Source organism: Chroicocephalus ridibundus, chromosome 17 (genome assembly GCF_963924245.1).
Source record: "Chroicocephalus ridibundus chromosome 17, bChrRid1.1, whole genome shotgun sequence".
NCBI classification, from domain to species: domain Eukaryota; kingdom Metazoa; phylum Chordata; class Aves; order Charadriiformes; family Laridae; genus Chroicocephalus; species Chroicocephalus ridibundus.
Window position 1 is genome coordinate 1,914,774 of NC_086300.1, and position 19,547 is coordinate 1,934,320.

Genomic DNA, 19,547 nt, shown 5'->3' on the forward strand with positions numbered 1-19,547 from the left:
CTTCCTACAGAGGATGCAGGAAGAGGGGAAGTTTTGTTGCAGAACAGCCAAGCACCATTCTCTTCCCCTGCACATTAAAGGAAGGAGCCTGCCTTTGCCTGGAATAACTCCAATCCCCACCTCCTGTAGCACTAGGAAGCGGCACAGGAGGTTAAATCAATGGCTCGTGGCTCTGTTCTGCCAGCAGGTGCCCTGAATTGTGTGATAATGAAGGAGATGCATGCCTAAGTGCCACCAGATTAAAATGCTAATGCAGAAACATAGGTTCAGCTGTGCTGTTGCTGGGGTCGGGCACTTCTACAGCCTGTTGGCTGGAGCTCTGGCTCTCCAGCGCTTGGAGGTGCTTGGTGGCCAGGGGAGCTGGGCATCCTGGCTGCTGGTGAGGAGGTAGGTTGGTCTGGCCGTGTCTGTACCGGGAGGAAGCATCTGAGCAGAGCCTCAGAGTGGTTCCTCCTACCTTTTTTTTGGGTGTCCCCGCCCCCCCTCCTTCCTTTCTCTCTCTGTCCCTGCCCCTGTGGGACAGGAGCAGCAGCAGCAAGTTTGACTCCTGTGGAAAGGAGATGGCAGGTATCATGATCCCAGAGGAGATTCAGAGGCTCCTGGAAGGTAACCACATGTTCCTCTTTGCTCCCCTTGTGCTTAATGGGGGAAGTCTGCTGTGGTTGCAAGGGAAGAAGCTGAAAAGCTTTTTATACCTCACTGTGCTGAGCCGGAGAGGGGAGTGGAAGGACTGTGGGAGCTATTTCTTCAGGGCTGGTGGTTTTGGGATCCTCAGGTTATGTATGCCTTTCTTGTCCCTAACCCCAGCGAGAGCGTAGGGGATGTGGCTGCCTGTCCTGGTGTTTTTGGGGCTGTCCTCATGTTGCTCAGGAGCTGGCAGGTGGGTCCGTGCCTGTGCTATGGGTGGGAGAAGCTCTCTGGTGGCCCCAGAGCCTGTGTAAGGGGAAGAGAGTGTAGGCAAGATTGAGGGGTGTCTTCTGGCACGGTCAAAAGATGTTTCCACTGAGTGCTTTTGGTTAAGGAATTGAGGCAGCCCTGGTGAGCATCACTAGGGTGAGACAAGGGCACAGATGCAAAGGGTAGAAGAAGCTTGTGTGCTGCAGTGAGCCCTCTCAGCAGGCTTTTGTTGTGGTTGTGTAGTGGTGTCTCCTGGCTCTAGATGTTGTGCAAGCGTTGTATGTCACACTGGGGATGCCATGAGCAAGCTCAGTGGGGGTGCAACCTCAGGAAAGCTTCAACCCTGTTGAAAAAGGGGGTACAGCTGAGAGCAGTGCTTGCTTCCAGTCCCACTTCTGCTTGATAATTTGAATGTGACCTCCTGAGGTCTCAGCTTCTGAGTGAATGAGCTGTGCTGAGAGCTGGCAGCATTTACTTCTGTGTGTAAGATGGCAGGTGGGAGGCTTATGAAGCTGTTTTTCATGGATTTCTTCACAAACTTGAACTGCAACACCTGCAGTCATTGACGAGGTGGGTCAGCCAAGCGGAAGCCATGCTAAACTCTTCTATTGAGAGACGCTTCACAAACACCAGCAAGTTCTGTATGGCCCTTTGCAGCCACTGCTGACCCTACGGTGTGGTAACAAAGGCTTGGTGGGAGCGGTGGTGTGCAGAGGTGACCACGTTACAACCTGCCCATAAATAAAACTGCAGCAGCCGTGTCAGCCTGGTGCCGAACAACATGCGCACGTGTTACTGACACATCCTGCCATCACGGATGGGGGTGGGTTGGGGGGAAGGAGTCGTTAGCATCTCATGTTTGGGGCTGGCCCCGCTGCTGCAAGGCTCGGTGACCTTTCGTTTCCTGCTGCGACGGCTCCTGGCAGCACCGAGTGCTTGCCCCGTCCTGTCCCCTCCGAGACGTGGGATAACTTCCAGTCCTGGGATCTGTCAGTCCGAGAGAAGGAGTGTGCAGGCTCCAAGCCCATCAAAGCTCACTTCCAAATGCTTTGTGTCTTCCCCCAGATGTAGGTGTAAATTTTCTCCTCTGCTTTTTAATCATGGGGGCTTCAGTGAAGTTCACCCTTTCACATTTTTGATGTGCAGCACTTTATTGTTCAGTGCTGACACTTTTGTAAACAACTCATTTCTGCACCTGCCACCTTCCTTTAACTTAGATTATTTTCTTGTTAGCTGACTGTTTTTAATTGAAGGCTTCAGATCTCCTTCTAAAGCACAGCCTTTGTTTGCTGACAAGTGTAGCAGGCTATGAATGGAGATTAATTGCATGTCACATACCTCTGTATCAAACTTGCTGTGTCTTAACAATCTATACGGTTTTGAGGCCTTCCAGTGGCTGAGGAGGCTTCTAGCTACGCAGGCTGGAAATGAAGGAGCTTAACCTATTAGAGTGTTTGCAAACTGCATTACTGTAAGCATTACTGTATTTAAAATAAAAATTACAAATAGAGGAGGAAACATGTACTGATGTACAGGCAATAAGATCTGCTTCCTTACATGAAAGCCTGGTCCGTAGTGCAGCGCTGTTTAAGTGATGCCCAGAAGTCAATGGCTTGTGAGTAACGGTTGTGTTATCGCAGAAGACATCTCTGAGGTTGCAGCGGTTGAAAGCCGACACAATATGGCTATTCTCTCTACATTGTGATCCTGCAACACTTATGAATGCTTTTTATTTTCTGTTAATGAGTAGATGTGGTTGCAACAACTATATTTCTTTAAATTCCACCTTGCAAATCAGCAATCCAAGTTTCATTAACTCCATGTTGTCAGTTAATGGTGCAGTTTCACTTTTGGCTCAGACAGGTCCCTGTTAAAACTACTTTTGCTTAAAGGTATTTCATGTCTGTTTAGCACAAACTTCTTCTGCAGGCTGAAACAGTGGTTCTAAAAAGTGTGATATATCTCTGACAAACCCGGCGTGTCTGCTTTCGTGTGGAGAGGCAAAGGCAGCCTGGTTATCTTCCCTTCGCCTGCCTTGCTCCAGCCGCCTCATTTCAGGCAGTGGGGCTGGAAAGCCAGTTTCTTGCTGGAGTTTGGGCAGCAGGAGGGGGGGGTGCAGGTGCTGCAGTGGGAGGCTGTGACTGCACCTGCACAGCCTAACAAAGCTGTTAGCTGCTAATTGCAAGGCAGGCAGCCTCGATGCTGTTTTAAAAATAAACAATAAAATGCTCTGTTTTGTGAGGGCTAATAAGCCACAGCCAGCATTGACGTAGCACCATGAGTAGCTCTGGAATTTAAGTATTAGGGAATTCTGGATTGAGACTTGGAAGCTGAAAATCTGGAAAGTTGTTCTCAGTTCCCCCATTGTCCCTTGCGTAGTGGAGAATGTCCCATTTGGCCCATTGCGGGAGGATGGATGAAGATTGCTTCAGATCTCAAGGTTTTCCCTGACTCAGCCCCACAAAGGCAGGAAGGCTCATCTGAAAAATGTTGTTTCACAATTAAACCATCCTTTCTTGAGCTTGCAGAAAAGTCAAGAAATACTGTGTGTTATAGTTCACGGCTTTCATTTTGACAAGTGGGACAGGAGATGATACAACAGGCCTTCCAAATCCCTGTCTGTCTTGGGACACGTCCTGGGAATATTAATGCAGCCTTAGGGAAGCTCAAGGTACCTGCACCCTGTGTTGATAGGTGTCCTAAACTTTTTTTAAACTAATTTTTCCCAGCCAGCTGGGGTGATAAACTGCAGGAGGGATTGTGTGAAGCATCAAAGAAGTATTGGAGCGGGGTGGTTGGCTCAGCATTATCTTGCATGGCTAAAACATCATGATTCTGCGGGGCTGGTTCCCCTGCACATGGAGGGCAGGATTTCTGCTGGCAGCCTTCTGATGGCAGAGGAGTAGACATGAGCAAAAAAAAAAAAAGTGAGTGTGTGTGCATGGGGAGAATACGCATGGCATCTTAATACCTTTCAGCTCTGCTCATTGAGTGCTGATTAACTCCTAGAATTTAGTGCTGCCATTAAAAGGTTATTTACTACCTGGACTTCAGTGGTTGTGACATAATTCTCATGATGCTGTGCATCTCCTGCAGGATTAATGTGGATAACTGCAATTGCCTCTAGAAACTCCCCTGAAACACTTGATGAAATCTCAACTATTTTTTTTCCCCCTCTTACCTTTTTAGCTGCAGGAAATGAAAAGGAGAGTCCTGTAAACTTTCAGAGTGGATCGCAGAGAGCAATCTATAAACATCAAGAATATAATGTTACCGACAAGCAGTAAAACTAACATTAGGGTGATTTACTCTAGAGCTGCTTACATATTGCTCTTCCTGATCCACTTTGAGAGTTTATGGTTAGGCTTTCTTTTTCATTTCCTGGCGCTATAAACATAGTGGCTGGCTCTGAAAGGGGCTCTGCCTGGTTTGCAGAAGTGACCCCAGTTCTACTATAACTTATCCAGCAGCTGATCTGTGCCGACATCCCAGTAAGTAAATACCGTATTAGAGCTAATCGCATACTCATGGAGCTAATCTGCGCTTAAAAATGACAGAGGGATCCAGCTGATATTTGCACAAGTTCTGGGAGCAGTTTGTTTTTCTTGCTGCTTCTTTCACTGTGGAAATACAGCCTGTACATGGTTTCTCTTGCTGACCCATTTCTACTCTGCTGTTTTTATGCTGGTTTGTATATAATAAATTGTCCCCTTAGCGTCATCTGTTCTTAAGCAGTAAGCTCCTCGGAGCAAGATATATCCTTTGTGCTTAGATATATGTACTTGGGTACTTTCTGTGTAATTCGTAAGTGGTGTAAACCTCAGCATTGTTAGGCTTGTCATAAGCTGGTACTGTATCTTAGATGTACAATTAAAACTGCATAGAGATGTGCTCAAAATGAAACTGAGCTTAAGGACTGCAGGATTGGCCTGGGACTTAAAAAGCTTCACTCAGCTGCTCTGGCGAAGCCTTTGTGTTAGCCCAGGCAGGCCACCGAGGCCTAAATTACTAGCAGTGAATTGTTATTAATAGGCATTTTGGCCGGACACCTCTGTGCTCCTGGAGCTCCCAAAACCGCCGCTGGATGTAGGTGTGGGTTTGAGAGCGATGCTGTGAATTAGCGTTACTGCCCATCTGCTGGCATACGGCAACTGTGCATCCCCGCACCAGAGGGGCTGTGCTCGGACGCTTAGCTATCTCTGCTGTGTTCAGGCTTCAGCTCGGTGTCTTGGCGATGAAGTGGCTGCAGGTACGAGGCATGGCTGGCTCAGACCTGGTTCTTGTGGGTCAGGAGCACTCCTGGTAGGAGGAAAGGCAGGGAGATAGAGGAAGGAGCTAGTGGGGACCTGGAGGAGTCTGTGTTTGCCTGAAATGTGCTTATTAGTGAGTGCTCCCATGGAAACTGGTGCTTTCAGCTGAACAAATCCAGAAAGGAGAACTGGAGTGTTATGGAGACAAGTGCACCTGGATTCATTCCTCCTTCCCAGGCTGCTGTGGGCAGAGTTGGGTCTCCCTCATCCTGCCCTTCTGTCCCTTTGAAGAGGAGGTAGGAAGAGGGCTCTGTTCCTGGGGGATGCCCAAGCACCAGCTTTGTTCCCCTCTGTGTCCCTCCTTAAGCCCTTCAATTTAAAGATCTCCTTTCCCCCCTCCTCCCCCCCAAGCTCTAAGCCTTTCTTGAGTGTGTCTTGAGCAGACAACAGAAAGAAATGAGGGCTCGTGACTAACAGAAAAAGGTATTAATTTCTCTTGTGGCATTTTGATCTTGAGATGTGCTTGCAGGTGGAGGAGCTGTTTTTAAGGAGCTGTGCAGGTTCCTGGGGTGTGCTAAACAGTGCTGGCTGTTGTACTGGCAGCTGAAGCATAAGGAGCTGAAAGTCTTGCAAGCAAGATATTAAACTGCCATTAGTGTCACAGTATGGGGTGTGAGTTAAGGGTTGGAGAGGCCTGTGGATGCACACCACCATAGCTTTGAAGCCAATCTTTTCTGTGCTAGGGGCAACTAGCAGTAATGCTGCTGAAGTACAAGGGTGATATTCTCCTATCCAGAGCAGGTGTGATTGGAACTGTTCTGTTTTCAATGAGATTTTGTTTTTGAGGTTTCTGTAAAGAACATAAATATTTATGCAAATAGAAAACGCTTAATCCTTTTCTATTCCAGTTCAGGTTAAATTTTGGTGTGTAGATGTCGTTTCCAGGTGCGAGAAAACCATATTTACTTTTGTTTAGCTGTCTCTGAGCAAGCACAGGGTGTAGTATTTCAGCGATAACCTTGCGGGAGAACCCATGTGGTGATACAAGTGCACAACCGACCTGTTGTTCAGGGCTTGTCCTCTGCGGAGGTCTCCCTTGTGAAAACCACAGGTCAGGGTTTTCTTCAAGTGCCAATGGATATCTTGCACTGGTGTTTTCAAAGAGCTTTGGATCCTCCTCTGAACAGGATAACTGCTTCTGTGTCCTTACTTAATGCTGAAAGCCTTTCACAGCAGCAGATTTTTAGGGTTTGGGGCAGCAGAGAGCCAGGTGGAGTTGTACTTTAGTCCAATAGACTTATTGATGTTTCACCTCCCTCTTCCTTTTTTCTACTTGGTGGTTTCTTTGCGGTTGTGTATTTGCCTTGTACCATTGCAGCTAGAGAGCAGCTCTGTAATCGCATGTGATATTTAGACCACCTTCTATCCGCAATCAGTTCAATGTCCTAACTTTTCCAAATGAAGTTTTCAGACATGTGTCTCTAGATCAGACTGCTTGGTGTGGTGCTTCCCAGTGCACAGCCAGGTTTGGGTTTCTTGGCCAAGAACAGGTTAGGTTTTAATCTGTAATTCTCTTGTTTTCCCCAGATGTTGAATTTTACCTGGCGGATGGACTGCAGAATGAAAACTTGACTGCTAAAGCAAGGGAGCAGAGGGATGCAATTCTCTTTGGCTTCCAGCAAGTCAAAGCCAGGTTTGTGTTGTCTGTGTCACTTTATAATGAAAGTGCTTCAGAAAAGTGTGATGCCTTGGGGTACCGCGTTTGACTAGCTGGACCATGCTTTGGAAGTTAATGGGCATTTGGGGATTGGTATAATGTGAGAGTACACACACACTGGTTTGTACGTTCAACTAGGTATATAGTTGTCTGCAAAGCTGTTATTATCTCTGTTTGGAATTTGGTTTGTTTTTTTAAGGTAAAAAAAATAAATAGTATGCCTTGGACTGTGTCTGTACAGCTTTTTGTATGTGGGTCTCTGATCCTGTCCTGTTCTTCCTTCTCCCTTGTGCTACAGAGGGTTTTGGGGGGGGGAAAAAAAAAAGCCATCACTCTGATATTTGAGCACGTGGGTAAATCAATACAGTGAGCAAAGATTCATGCTGCCAAAAACATCTATTTCACGAGTGGCTTCTGAACTCAAATATGCATCGCCTGGACTTTGATGCAATGAAGAGGAGGACTTCTTGAGTTAAGACTTGGGTCCAAACTGGATTCCAAAATTTCATGTCCTTGTGACTGTTCAAGTCCCGTGTGAGAACATGAGCTGCATCACTGAGATAAGCGAGTGAAGCAAACAAGGGTTGTTCTGTTGTGCTATACGAGGGAAAAATCAAGGAATGTAAGCTTACAGCAACTTCTTTTCTGTTTAAATAAAACTTTCAGCCTAAGCTGCATTATATTTTTGGCTAGAAATTTGATCCAGAGCTTGCTGTTAATGCTCTAGTTATAAGATATGAGTTGTGTCACTCGAAGTGAAGACCTGACAATAAAACTCAGGGTGGCTGACTGATCTAAGCATCCAGTTTAAATAAAACTGCTGTCGAGTCCCTGAGAAGAGGAGAATTTTATCCTTCGGAAGGGCACAGCCAGACTCTATTCCCTGCAGTCCCACTGAAGAACTTTGCAAGATGCCCTGCTGTATCTTAATCGATCTTTCCTGCTGGCTAATTAAGCATCGGTTTTACTCAGCAACACGGGACTGTGTAATTATCAGCCTGGGTTGCCCTGAATAATTGAAACAAGCTGAATGCAGATGATGGAAGCCTTTGGAAAATGGGGCTGTAGCATATCTAATGGAAGAATGGTGTGTGTGTGTGGCAGCGTCCTGTAATACTGCGGAAGAAAGGGCTTGATTCCATGTTTGTAACAGATTGGAGTGCTTTCTCTGAAAAATTCCCGCTTGTTGGCGGGTATTGATCTTGGATGGAAGGAGTTAAGTAAGCAGAATTCTGAATGTGAAGTATTTGGACATCAAGACAAGCTTTTTTCATCTGTCTCAGGAGCATGCAACTTTAAAAGTGACAACTCTTTATTTTCATATAACACAACTCTAGGTTTGTTTTTAATGAATTAAAAATAGCATAGAACTTGGTAGATGTGTGAGGCACTTGGCAAACTTGGAAATACTGGGTTCTTGTGCCTTCCTGAAGTCAGCGGTCTGTCTCTGCGTGCTGTTAGAGTTGTGAAGGGTGCTTGAGCAGCGGGGAAAGATGCTGCTATGACCATCATCCTGTGGACCTCCAGCTTCCCAGAGGTCGTGTGTGGTTTTGGCGACTTGCTCAAGAAGGAGGAGCCTTTCAGGTCCTGGGGCAAACACCGATGCTGTAATGCAGCACTCAGCCTTGGCTCTTAGCTCTTTCTCAGCCTAAGACTACAATTTGGGATAAAGCTTTTAGAACAAAGTCATCTCAAAAAAGCAGGAGATTTGGTGACGCAGCCTTTGAATCGGGAAGAGAGGCGATGTGCAGGTTCCTCCTGGATGCTCAGGTCCAGCCGTGGGCCTCAGTCCTGTTGCTTATTGAAATAAACTGCAGGTACTTCTGGAGGGGAAAGTGAGACTCTTGAGCAAAGACTACGGGGCACTGCTGATTTCCTGCTTGTGTTTTATTGCTCGGTGGCATTTGAAAGGGTGAGAAGAACAGAGTATACAGATGTCCTTGTTCTGACCCGAGCCATTAACGCAATGATTTGTGGTGGGAGATTACTGTAACGATGACTGTGTCTTTTTATTTGAAAAGATCTAAGCAGGTCTTGCTCATGGGGATGAGGCGCAGGGGTTTGTCTCTTCGGGGAGCTTCCTGTGGCTGCTGTGGCGGGCGTTCAGGAAATCATCAGCTGTCGTCTTCAGGAAGCGCCTGCCTCCCCCGAGCAGCCCCGCTCCCCGCCTTCCACCTCTGCGGGGCCAAAAACAACACGGCGTGTAGGGTTTCGTTATTTGGGTTCATAATGGACATAAGTAAACTGCTCAACTACTGGGGAGAGACACAAGTGTCTCTGAAAGGGAAGAGCTTCATCTAGTATGATTATCCTGAGCCAGCCTCAATAACTGTTCCTGTAACTTGGCCGTCAGGTCTTTATATCGCTGCTCTCCCCGTGGCCTCATAACATTCCCCCACCAGGAGGTTCGCTGATGACTATAATGTGAACAAGTGGTTGGGCTTTATGTCTCCATGTGCTACCTGTGAGGATATATTGTTCCCGTCTCGCCGCAAGAAGTGCGGTAGGCAGGGAGGGGATTGTGTTTGCAGGTTATAATTTTTTCCAAGGCAATCCTGGGGTATTTTTGCTTGAGGAGCTGTGTCAGAGGTGGTGCAGGCGGTGGCTGTGGGGAGGCTGTCACCATACGGCTGAGTTATGAGTCCCTGTACTGTTTTACTTTCAGAACTCATTTGGTTATTTAAAGTGCACTGTTGTGTTGAAACACTTCTCTCCTTTCTTTTGTTTTTTTTTTTTCCCCCTCCCTACTAACTCAGATCCTATTCCACTTTCTAATATCTTAAATGTAAATCCTGGCCTGGCAATTTTTTTCCTAATCATCTCTTTGGTTTTGTTTATAATCTTTTTTTTTCAATTTCTTTCCCTGATTGCTTTGCGTGACATCCAGGAAAACAAGCCACAGAACACAACCAGAGGTTTGGTCCCCAGGAAGCATCTGTGTGAAGGATGAGGGTCTTGCAGCCTGTTACCTGTGTCCTGACTGTAGGCTGAGGACTCTGCTCTAGTCCTGAACAGAGAAACAAAGTGTTTGAAATGGATAAAAATGACTTAAAAAGCAGCTTTGCTTTGGGGAGGATGTGGTGCTGGGGCAGAGTTTTACTTGTCTTCCAGAAGCCCCAAAGGTTGTCAGTTGCTTCTGTTTTAGGTCTGTTGGTGCCAATGTTTTGTTTCAAGTTGTTCCTTGGGAATGTGGCTGCTGTTTCTTGTGTCCTAACAAAGGCGGCTGCAGAGCTAGCAGCAGATGTCCGACACCTGGGATGAATCGGATACATGACTCCGCTCAGGAACACAAGCCCATTCTTGTCCTTTGCCAAGAGCAGTAACCAAAAAAAAAGTCGTCTTGCTGTTAAATGACCTCACCTCAGCATTTCGACATTTCTAGAGCAGTTACAATGGCAGGGGGTGAGGTGGGGAGAATGGGATTTATTTAAAAATATGGAGATAAATAGTTCTTCCACCTCCTTGGAGTCAGCTAGTCATTTAAACTCCCTGTTGGAAGGCAAGTTTGCATTGATGGAAACAAATTCTTAGTATTTTTTTTTTCCCTGAGGCGAAATGTAATAGTACTAAAAGGAGAGCAAGGCAGACCTGTTGTATATCAAAGCAGAAATGAAGAGAAAGGGGCTTAATTAATGTTGAGCTTCTCGCGTACACCCACTAGGAAATCCAAAATAGACACTGAAACTCTACCTTTAATTTGCTCCGCTGTGACTGAAACACCAGTGTGAACCTGAGGTCCAATCCTGCTACTCGTAACTACTACACAGGACCATTTTTTTGACATTCCTTCCAGCAGCAGGAGCTCCAGGGTAGACCAGGCTTTCCATCTCTGACTAGCAAGCCCCAAAACCTCATTTTACTGCCTCGTTGTCTAATTCTTCTTAAAGTTTATGGCAATATTCCCAACTCTGCTACTGTGCAATTGGTGAGGAAAAGTCTGCACGTGGTCTTTTAACTCTACGATGAAACTTCTTGCATATCAGGCGTCTCCAGGTAATGTCCTGTCCTGCTAAAGAGCTTGCAGGAGCCATGGTCTTTCCTGGAGCTCTGCGGGTGCTGTGCTGCCACGCTGGTACCTGTGTGCGGTGTCATAAATGCAGGAGCACGTTATCTTCGGAAAGATAAATACAGCTTCTGAGCTTGGAAACTGCTCTCCTTGGTGCAGAGATGCAGGATACAGAGGGGCTCTGAGATGCTCCCAAACCATGGGTATGTGTTTCCATGCTCCGTTTCAATCTGAGCTGCAGAAATATTTGGGTTTTGGGGAGCAAACTTAGGTAACGCCTTCACCTAGTTCCTGCCGAGTGCTTTGACACATCTGGCCCTGGCAGCGTTACTCTTGATAAGAAATCCTGCACTTGCTGCTGGAGCGGAAACGAGATGGTTTGACCCCAAATGGAAGTGTCAGGGTAAAGGCAACACAGCAACTGCCTCTGCTTTGGGCATCCTTGAGGCTGTGCTACAAATCTCAGCAAGCTGTTGTCACATGTGGTTCATGCAGGCTGTCACAAACCAATAAGCTACTGGTTTTATAGGTGTAGCTACTTCAACACCAGGGGAACTCTGCCTAATTATTGGGCTGAACTTGATGTTTTCTCTGGCAAGGTATTAAAGTAAGATTGTAAAACATTCACTAATGGAAACATACCTAAAATTCTGTCTAAACCAGCCTGTTTGGCCTGTTTTAATAAACTTCTAACTGTATTAACTACATCTATTACTTCAATTTTCAACCTTATTTTAAAGTTTTAAGATTGAAATTAAAGAAAATGCAATTTCAGGGTAATTTTGCTTCATTAGTGTAAACGCACTGCCTGTAATTCCTACCAATATTAAACTCATTATGCTGAATAATGTGTGATACCAAGATAAAAAGGAATTTAAGAATGTGACCTGATGGGCAGATAATTGAGCTCAGCACATTAATGCCGGGGCTGGACTATAGCCCTGCCACACTGTCCTTAATTAGGCAAAGTGCTGTTCTCCTCCTTCATGTTCTTCAGAGAGCTGAAATTTATTTGCTCAGCAAGGAAACGATCTTGCTGAGCAGGATTTCATTCGCACTTACTTTGGCCATTAAATACAGATTTGTTCTGCAAAAAATAAAAGCAAGTCCCTGTCACTTCAAAAGTACTTAGCACTCTTTGGACTTTTCTAGCCTAAAAATGAGCTCCTCAAGTTGCGTATTTCTTTTTTTAATCTTGGAGCAGGGGAGCTGTGGTCCTGCGCAGGGTGGGGGGAGCACTGGCCTGGGGAGACGTGAGCGTGTGCTGCACCAGCTGGTGTTAATGGAGATCTAAAGCCTCTCACCACCCTGCACCAGTACATCTGCGCCTGGGTGTGTGTGAGCACAGGCATTCCTTTAGTTTTCAACAGCCAAGTTGAATACCGACCGTGGTGATTATTTCTTTTTAAAGTCTGGTAATGTTTCTGTTAGGATGTTCCCAATTTATTCTGTAATCTCGGTAGGGGATTTTTTCCCCCCCTTCCCCCTCTCCTTTTGGGGACTGCTGAGGAAGGAATTCTCCTGTGCTAAGATACGGCGTGGCAGGGGCACAAATTCAATTCTGCTGTTGTTATATTCTACCTGCTTTTATACCTGGGGTGAATGTGGCCATTCACTCTGCCAGTAATGCAGCTTGGTGCCTTCTGGGTTAGACTCCTTTCAGTAATTTGCATCATTTTCCATTCCAGCTGATAAAATTACCCCTGTTTCCCCATCCATTTCCTTGTGAATGCATTGTTAATCTGAAACCTGAGGACTGTAAATGATTGAAATTGTGTAACCAGAGTCTTTGCGTAGCTGCTGCTGCTGCTTGTCTAACATTTAACCGAGAAATGCATTTGAAGTGGTTTGTAACCGACTCTGCTAATGGTGAGCTCCCCAATCCCATTTTCATCTTTTTTTTTTTTTGCTTGAAATCTTGTACAGCATTGATTTTTTTCAAAATTTTTTTTGCAAACATTAAAACCCAACAAATACTGTGCACCAAACAAATTAGGCTGTCTTGAAATATCTAATTTAATAACATCTGTGGTGATATTAGTGTTCTTAATTGGACAGGAAAATACAGGAAATTTGATTGAAACCTGACTTTATTTTATGGTTCCTGCTGAAATTGAGTCTGAGAGGAAAGTGGGGTTTAGACTTCTGTAGACTTTACAGCTGCAGAGAGACCATTATAACCATCAAGTTTGACCCCCTGCATAATACAGACCGTAAGATTTCAGACAGCAATTTTTGCTTCTAGCCCCAAATGGGTCTGGTTTGACTCTGTCAGCTCTGGGATTTGCTGGAAGCAGCAGATGCTGGTCAGCAAACTCAAGTTGTGGATGGGAGGAATGGGTGTGTTAATCATGTGTTTTACTGGATTTCTGTGCGTTGGTGGGATTTCTGACGACACCCTGCCCCGTGCAAAGAGGAGTAGGGGCCTGGGGTTGATCTACTGCTTGAGTTTTGTGTAAAGGTTGTAAATGTAGGAACAAAACCAAATTATCTTGGTGCTCCAAGAAAATAGGAGTCCTGTGCTCCTACCAAAGGGCAAATCTAGACCTAGTGTGGCAGGAATAATACTGACACAGGGGGAATTTCATCCTTGCGTATTCCAGGGCTTAATCTGCCCTTCTTTCTGGATCAAAAAGGGGTATTCTGGGTTTCCCTAGTTTAAATGCTGCTGCTGAGGTGATAGGAGTGTTCAGGTAACTTCTTTGCTAGTAGTCCTGCATCTGCAAGGAATGGACTCCTGCTTGGGCGTACCTGGCAGCATCACGGTGACTGATTTTCAGTAAAAGCTATGAAAAGCAAACTCTACTCCCTTGAAGGTGAATCCATCATACAGCACAGCTAGGAAGGGTAGGATCTGGCGAACTTGTAAGTGCCTAACTAATGCTCTTGGGGTTGCTTCCAGTCTTGCTTCTGCTACAAACCGGTGCAAGGATGAGATCTGTCATCAAGGTTCTGGTGTGTCCTGGAAGCATCCTTCACTTCTGAAGACCAAGCCCTGACTCTGTGGGAGGCAGCAGAAGGCTCTGATCCTTACAGACCAGACACGGAGAAACATTAGTTCTGGCTCAAGACTGTAAGGACAGTGGGTTCCTGTTGGAAAGGAGGCTTTCTGGCAAACCTGCCTGCTCTGTGACTCAATTTCCCTTTCCAATGTGACAACAGCATTTTCTTCTACTCTTCCTCATGGTAGTTCACTCTCTGAGGTTTGCTTACACAGTTGAGTTGCAACTTTGATTGGGTCCAGTTGGAGACACTGCTACTAGGAGGCTGATGGATTAGAACTGTGATCTGTATGTTTTTCAGGAGCAAAGAACATAAACATTTCCAGAAAAGCAAGCTCAACTGATGTTTGCTTGTTGAGTGTGTAACCTCAAAGGCTACACGATCATGAGAAACAGTTTGTGTTTTGAACAGAACAAATCTGTGGCTTCTTCCTGTCTAGCCCAAAATATGCACCGATGAGGTGAGAGAGGTGGGTGGTTCCTTGCGAACCAGGCAGGGGAAATGCTGATGGGATGTCTTTTGTTAAAGTATTGGCAGCGCAACACTCGTCCTTTGGCTTTGTAATGGAAATCAGATATTTCTGGGTTAGTTCCTCACTTTACGTGTTGCATCAAATTCTCAATAGATTCCTTTGTGAGGTTGTTTGGATGAAGCTAGTTAATGATTTGACACGAGTTCTTCCCCATCTCCTTCCACTTTCTTAAGGTCCGATGTAGACCGGACCTTCCCATTAGGCTGAAACTCCGCTATGCTTTGCCTTAGCTGGTTCTCTTCTTGGGGGATTACACCCGCAGCTGGTGGATAGGAGCGTTTTAAATTAAGTGCTTAAAAGGCATGACCAGATATATCACCTATTGCCAAACTTTCTAGTTAAAGTAAGTAAGGAGCTCTTAACTCTTGGTGTTTGTGAGATCTAAAAATTCTTTATTAAAGATGAAAATGTCAAACTGATCCCAAGGCAAATAACCTCCAAAATAAAGATGCAGTTGAATGAGGATTAAGCCTATAGTTTCTAACTTATACTGTCTGGCTCAAGGGGGGATGTGTATGGAGCAATTACAATTGGTTTTTTTAATTATTTGCTGGGAGAAATGATTGGGCTATAACTTTCAGGGTAAACCTCCTGCAAAGCTACAGAACAAGATGTTGTGTAACTGCCTGGTACCCCGAGATCGGGTGCGTTAAAGGCGTAATGTACTTGTCAGTTAGTGCTGTCTTAATTGGGAACAAAAATCGGAATTGGCCTCAAGCTCTGTACTTTGGAGAATGGCCCAAGACGACAAACCTGCTTCTCCCAGCTGAGTTCCTCCTCCTCTGCTGCACAGAAACGTGAGTTATTCTGAATCTGTAAGCATGCATGTGACAGGGCTATAGATACATTTGAACTAGTCTTATTTGCTACTCAGGTTGTTGCAGCAAAAATGGGCATTTTGCCCAAGTAATTGCATTTCTCGGGTAACGCAGGAACAAAAAAATATTCTGGCCACCTCTGAAAATTGTGAAAATATAATAACTTGCTTATTAACTAAGGCTGAGGTTACCTGCAGGAAGGGGTAGAGGAAACACCGATGCTGAAATTCATCCTCCCCCCACCCCCTTAGACATGTACAAAACACCAGGGGGAAAGAAAGAAAACCTCTAAGCGAACATACTGAAAATACTGTGGCATCGTATGCGGGTGCCTTTTAAGCTCTCAAGATAAGTAATTTATTCAAGATTTTCATACAGTCAGTGGCAGATGAAGGAATTAGATCATTACTCTTTCATCTTCCATAAGAACAAGACCATCTTCCCCCCACTCCCGATTAGATTTTTAAACTAACTTCCATTCTGTGCTTAAGCCTTTCCAGAGTGAAAATGATCAAAGCATGAGATTAAAGACACATCCTGATCTGATGAGATTAGAATTTTTGACTGTTTCCTTATGCTTAAAAAAAAAAAAAGCAAAGCATCTTTTTGGTATTTCCCCCCCCTTAAATTTGATCAGAGTGAAGCTAACATGAGCTTGCTGGTCCAGTAGGAAATGGAACTCAATTTTACATTTTTTTAAACCATTTTACTGTATTAAAAATGACAGAGGTTAGAAACAAAGCTCTTATACTTTTATTGAACTGGAATTAGAAGTGACAGAAAATCATTTTGGTCCTAGTGCAGTAAATGTTATCACTAAAACATGTTCAGGGGAGATTAGGACAGTCTCTCAAGCACAAGAGACAAAAGTTCACAAAACAAGAAGTCATTTTGCTGTCCTGTCTCACAGTCCTTGTCCGTTCAGGAGACAAAAGTATTTCAGCTCTCGGGGATGCGGGGCCTGGGGGCTGGAGGGGATGCAGGTACCTCTTGCAGAGCAGAGGCTCAGCCCAGGAAGGTTTCTCAAAGCAAATGTTGCATAATGTTTGAATTCTCAAAGCGAATGTTGAGTAACCATTGATGATTGGAAGCAAAAGGACGGAGCTGCTGCAGGGGTTCCCCTGACCTTGGGCAGGTGGTGTCACTTCTCTGGGCTTGAGAGATAAGGCGGAGCTGCCAAAGGATGGCTAGGAAAGAGCTTGTTGTAAAAATGGGGACCACTGCCAGGAGCATCCCAAGGCCCAGAGGAATTTGCAGCCCTTTCTCACTACAAAGCACTGTGGTGTGGCTCTTTCAATATCATACAGCTGTTATTTATCACTGAACCCATTCTCCCAGGAAAGTTTCTTCTGTCTGTGCACATTTTTTATTTTTTTTGTGTCCAAAGCAAACAAGTCAAATAAATATTGTGCCCTTAATCAGAATTCTGTTGTTGTTTTCTAATTAATCTGTGTCAGTAGCTTGAATGTTTGTGTTAAATCATTTTCTTCATGAAAGCTTTTAATGAGGAAACAAATTGATTTGATTTTTACATACTGGATTCTTGCCACTAATGCCTATAGACCACCCCTTTGTTACACGTCTTGCCGTGAATGGGTCACTTTGTGGTTTATCCCCCAGTCCTCGATCTGTTTCCAAAACATGTCAGTGCTGTTCCCTTATTAAAATAACTCTGATGTCAACCCAAGATGCACTCAAAGCGTGAGAAATTAAGAAATTGTGAAGGATTTTGTCTGGCATGGCCAGAATTGGGCGGTGTGTGTACTGCCCTCTGCACTGCTGCGAGGGAAGGGGTGAGATGAGGCAAAGAAAAGAGTCACAGAGTAGAATCATATAATACCTTGGGTTGGAAGGGACCTTTAGAGGCTTTTAATTAAGGCTGCAAAGCAAAAGGTCACGTAAACCATTGCTTTTGGCGTGAGAGACCTGTTCTAATGGAAGGAAGTTGGGAGCCTTTGGAACTGCTGAAGAGGAGGAGAAGTGGAGGAGGTTCCCTGGGTAGCAGAGGATGTCGCAGGGGCCAGTTGCATCTGTAGGACTTGCAATTCCTCTTGAAGCTTCTTGTACAAAACGTGCATGGTGACCATTTGCTGAGTTCCTGGCGGCACTTCTGGCATAGTTCTCCCATCTGTCACTTATTAATCAGGCTGGGACAAATCATTAAGAAAATAATGTATGCTTATATCTGTCTTTTTCTTTTTGGTCTTTCAGGTACCACTTGGAATTTCTGCCCGGAGGTGAGTACGAGCCAGGGGAAGGAGGGGTGAGTTCTCATTCTATGAGCTCAGGGAGCCGGGAAGGGCTGGATGTGTGTGGTGACTTCTATGCAAGGTCAACAGGGATCAGAGCTTAAACTGAATGTAAGCATGTGGCAGTTCTTAGGGGCAGAAAGGGGCAAAGCTGTAGGGAGGGCGATAGCAGGAGTTGGGGTTAGTATCCTTTCTGAACAACAGAAGTCTTTCTCCTTCCCCTTGAGAGCAAGTGATACAAAACTGCAGTGCTGACATAAATGTATTGTCTTGGACAAGCGCAGGAAATTTTTTCTGCAAAACTTGTGTCTCCAGAAAAGGCTTAATAAAGTTCAGAAAGGGCTGTATATTCCCATGGACCGTTGACTTGGGAGCGAAGACTGTTGGGTGACCTTCAGGGAGTTTCCTCTGGTCCCGTTGCTTCATGTTAACCCAAATTTGAAATTGAATCAACCTCCAGGTGTAGACAAATGGTCAGGCTGTAAATTTTTCAGGACCGTGACCATCTCTTGTTATGTCTGTTAACAAGCTGGGAGACTCCGATTGTGACTTTGATCTCCATTTCCGCAATAATGCGGGTGATGATTTAAACTTTCCAGGGTGCCTGCAGGTCACAAGCCGTGTCAGTGGGTACTTCTGTATATTTGGGGCAATTGATGGATATGTGTTTGCTCGGAGCTGACCTACAGTTCCTTTGACTCTATCGGATCAGTGGAGCTCAGCTCCGATTCCTGATTTGGGGCAATGGGTACAGCCACGGTGTGTGGTTTGGTGGGTTTGTGCCTCTTCCTTAAATAATGGTTGTGATACGCGAGCACAGACAGAAGGATCTGCCAATGTTCAAACAAGATGGGAGCTGGGGCTGTAATAAAAATCCTTGCGAGCGTTCCAACTCAGCTAATCCTTCATTTACTCCAGGAATAAATTCCAGTATGTTACCTCCTCGGTCAGGGCCCACTTCCAGCACATCCTGTCTGTCTGGCAGCACAGAAATGTCAGAAATGCAGCAGCGTTGCAATTCCCACTAGAACAGTGTTATCACATTTTAATATGAGCCTCGGTGCAGCCTCGGTGCTTCTAATTGCTTTCAAACCATTGTTTTCATGCGTTTGGTTGATGAACCCAGCATCTGGCATCATTTGAGAAAGTACAACAGACAGCTGTGTTCAAAATTAAAAAAAAAAAAGAGTGAGAGAGGATTAGAACACATAAAAGGGCTCAAAATTAGATTTTTTTTTTTTAATTTTGAAAGTTCATACAATGTAAAGGGTGGGGGAGGGATGCTTTTGTTCTTTTGAAATATTCCTTATTCTTTTATAGAGTTGGAAGCCTAAGTCATATTAGGAAGACTGCGTTGTAGAACTGTGTATAGACTTGCAAATGAAGTGCCTAGCTCATTTAAATGCCTGCTAGGAATTACTGTACAAGTATTTGGATCTTCAGGTATATAGGTATCTCTAAATGTGTCCCTATGTCACCTTGGGAATTAATATTATTGGGGAAAAAATGTACTAAGGAAACAGGGCAACCTGGGAGTGAAAACATGGGCGCGGACATCACCTCGAGAGCCTCAGCTCCGGTTTGTGATGCCTTGCCGGGGGAAGGAACGGTGGCGATGAGAACTTGGTGCATGTTGAATGGAAAAGAGCACGAGAACAACAATGTGGGGCTTGGTTTTAAATAAAAAAAAAAATAAAATAAAAATCTCATGTGCCTAGACACATAAGAGGACTGCAAAAAACAGGTATAAATTATCTGCCTAGCTGCACTGCCACTGCATTTAAATAACAGGCTGATGTGGCAAAGGAAAAGATGACTTCTAAGAAGCTTTGGGATTTTCTTTGTAATATCTAGTAACCAGCTTCTCTAAAGGGCTTTAAGCACAACTTGTGACCACATCTGGTAAAGGCAACTGAGCTCCTTGAACTCAGAGCTGTGCTGAAATCCCTCTGAAGACTAAAACCTCGGTGATTCCAGCTATCCCAACCTGTTGGTTTCTGGTATTGGCTGAAATGAATAGAATCGGTCTTGACATCTCCCAGCAGGCAGAGACGTATATGAAATGGACTGTTGGT

At 45.0% G+C, this 19,547-nt stretch overlaps 1 protein-coding gene across 4 annotated transcripts in view; it reads left to right on the forward strand.

Moving 5' to 3' along the window:
• Positions 1–505: 505 nt before the first annotated feature.
• SKAP1 (src kinase associated phosphoprotein 1) overlaps positions 506–19,547 on the forward strand; it is a 159,348-nt gene continuing 140,306 nt past the window's right edge. For 2 of the 4 annotated variants that reach the window (XM_063354541.1, XM_063354542.1), the window contains exons 1-3: positions 506–606; positions 6,735–6,840; positions 17,435–17,460. In XM_063354541.1, the coding sequence (XP_063210611.1) occupies positions 561–606; positions 6,735–6,840; positions 17,435–17,460 (178 nt within the window). In that variant the 5' untranslated portion in view covers positions 506–560. Of the gene's footprint in view, positions 607–6,734; positions 6,841–12,710; positions 12,740–15,163; positions 15,203–17,434; positions 17,461–19,547 lie in introns of those variants that run through there. The other 2 variants (XM_063354544.1, XM_063354545.1) reach the window with 2 other exon arrangements.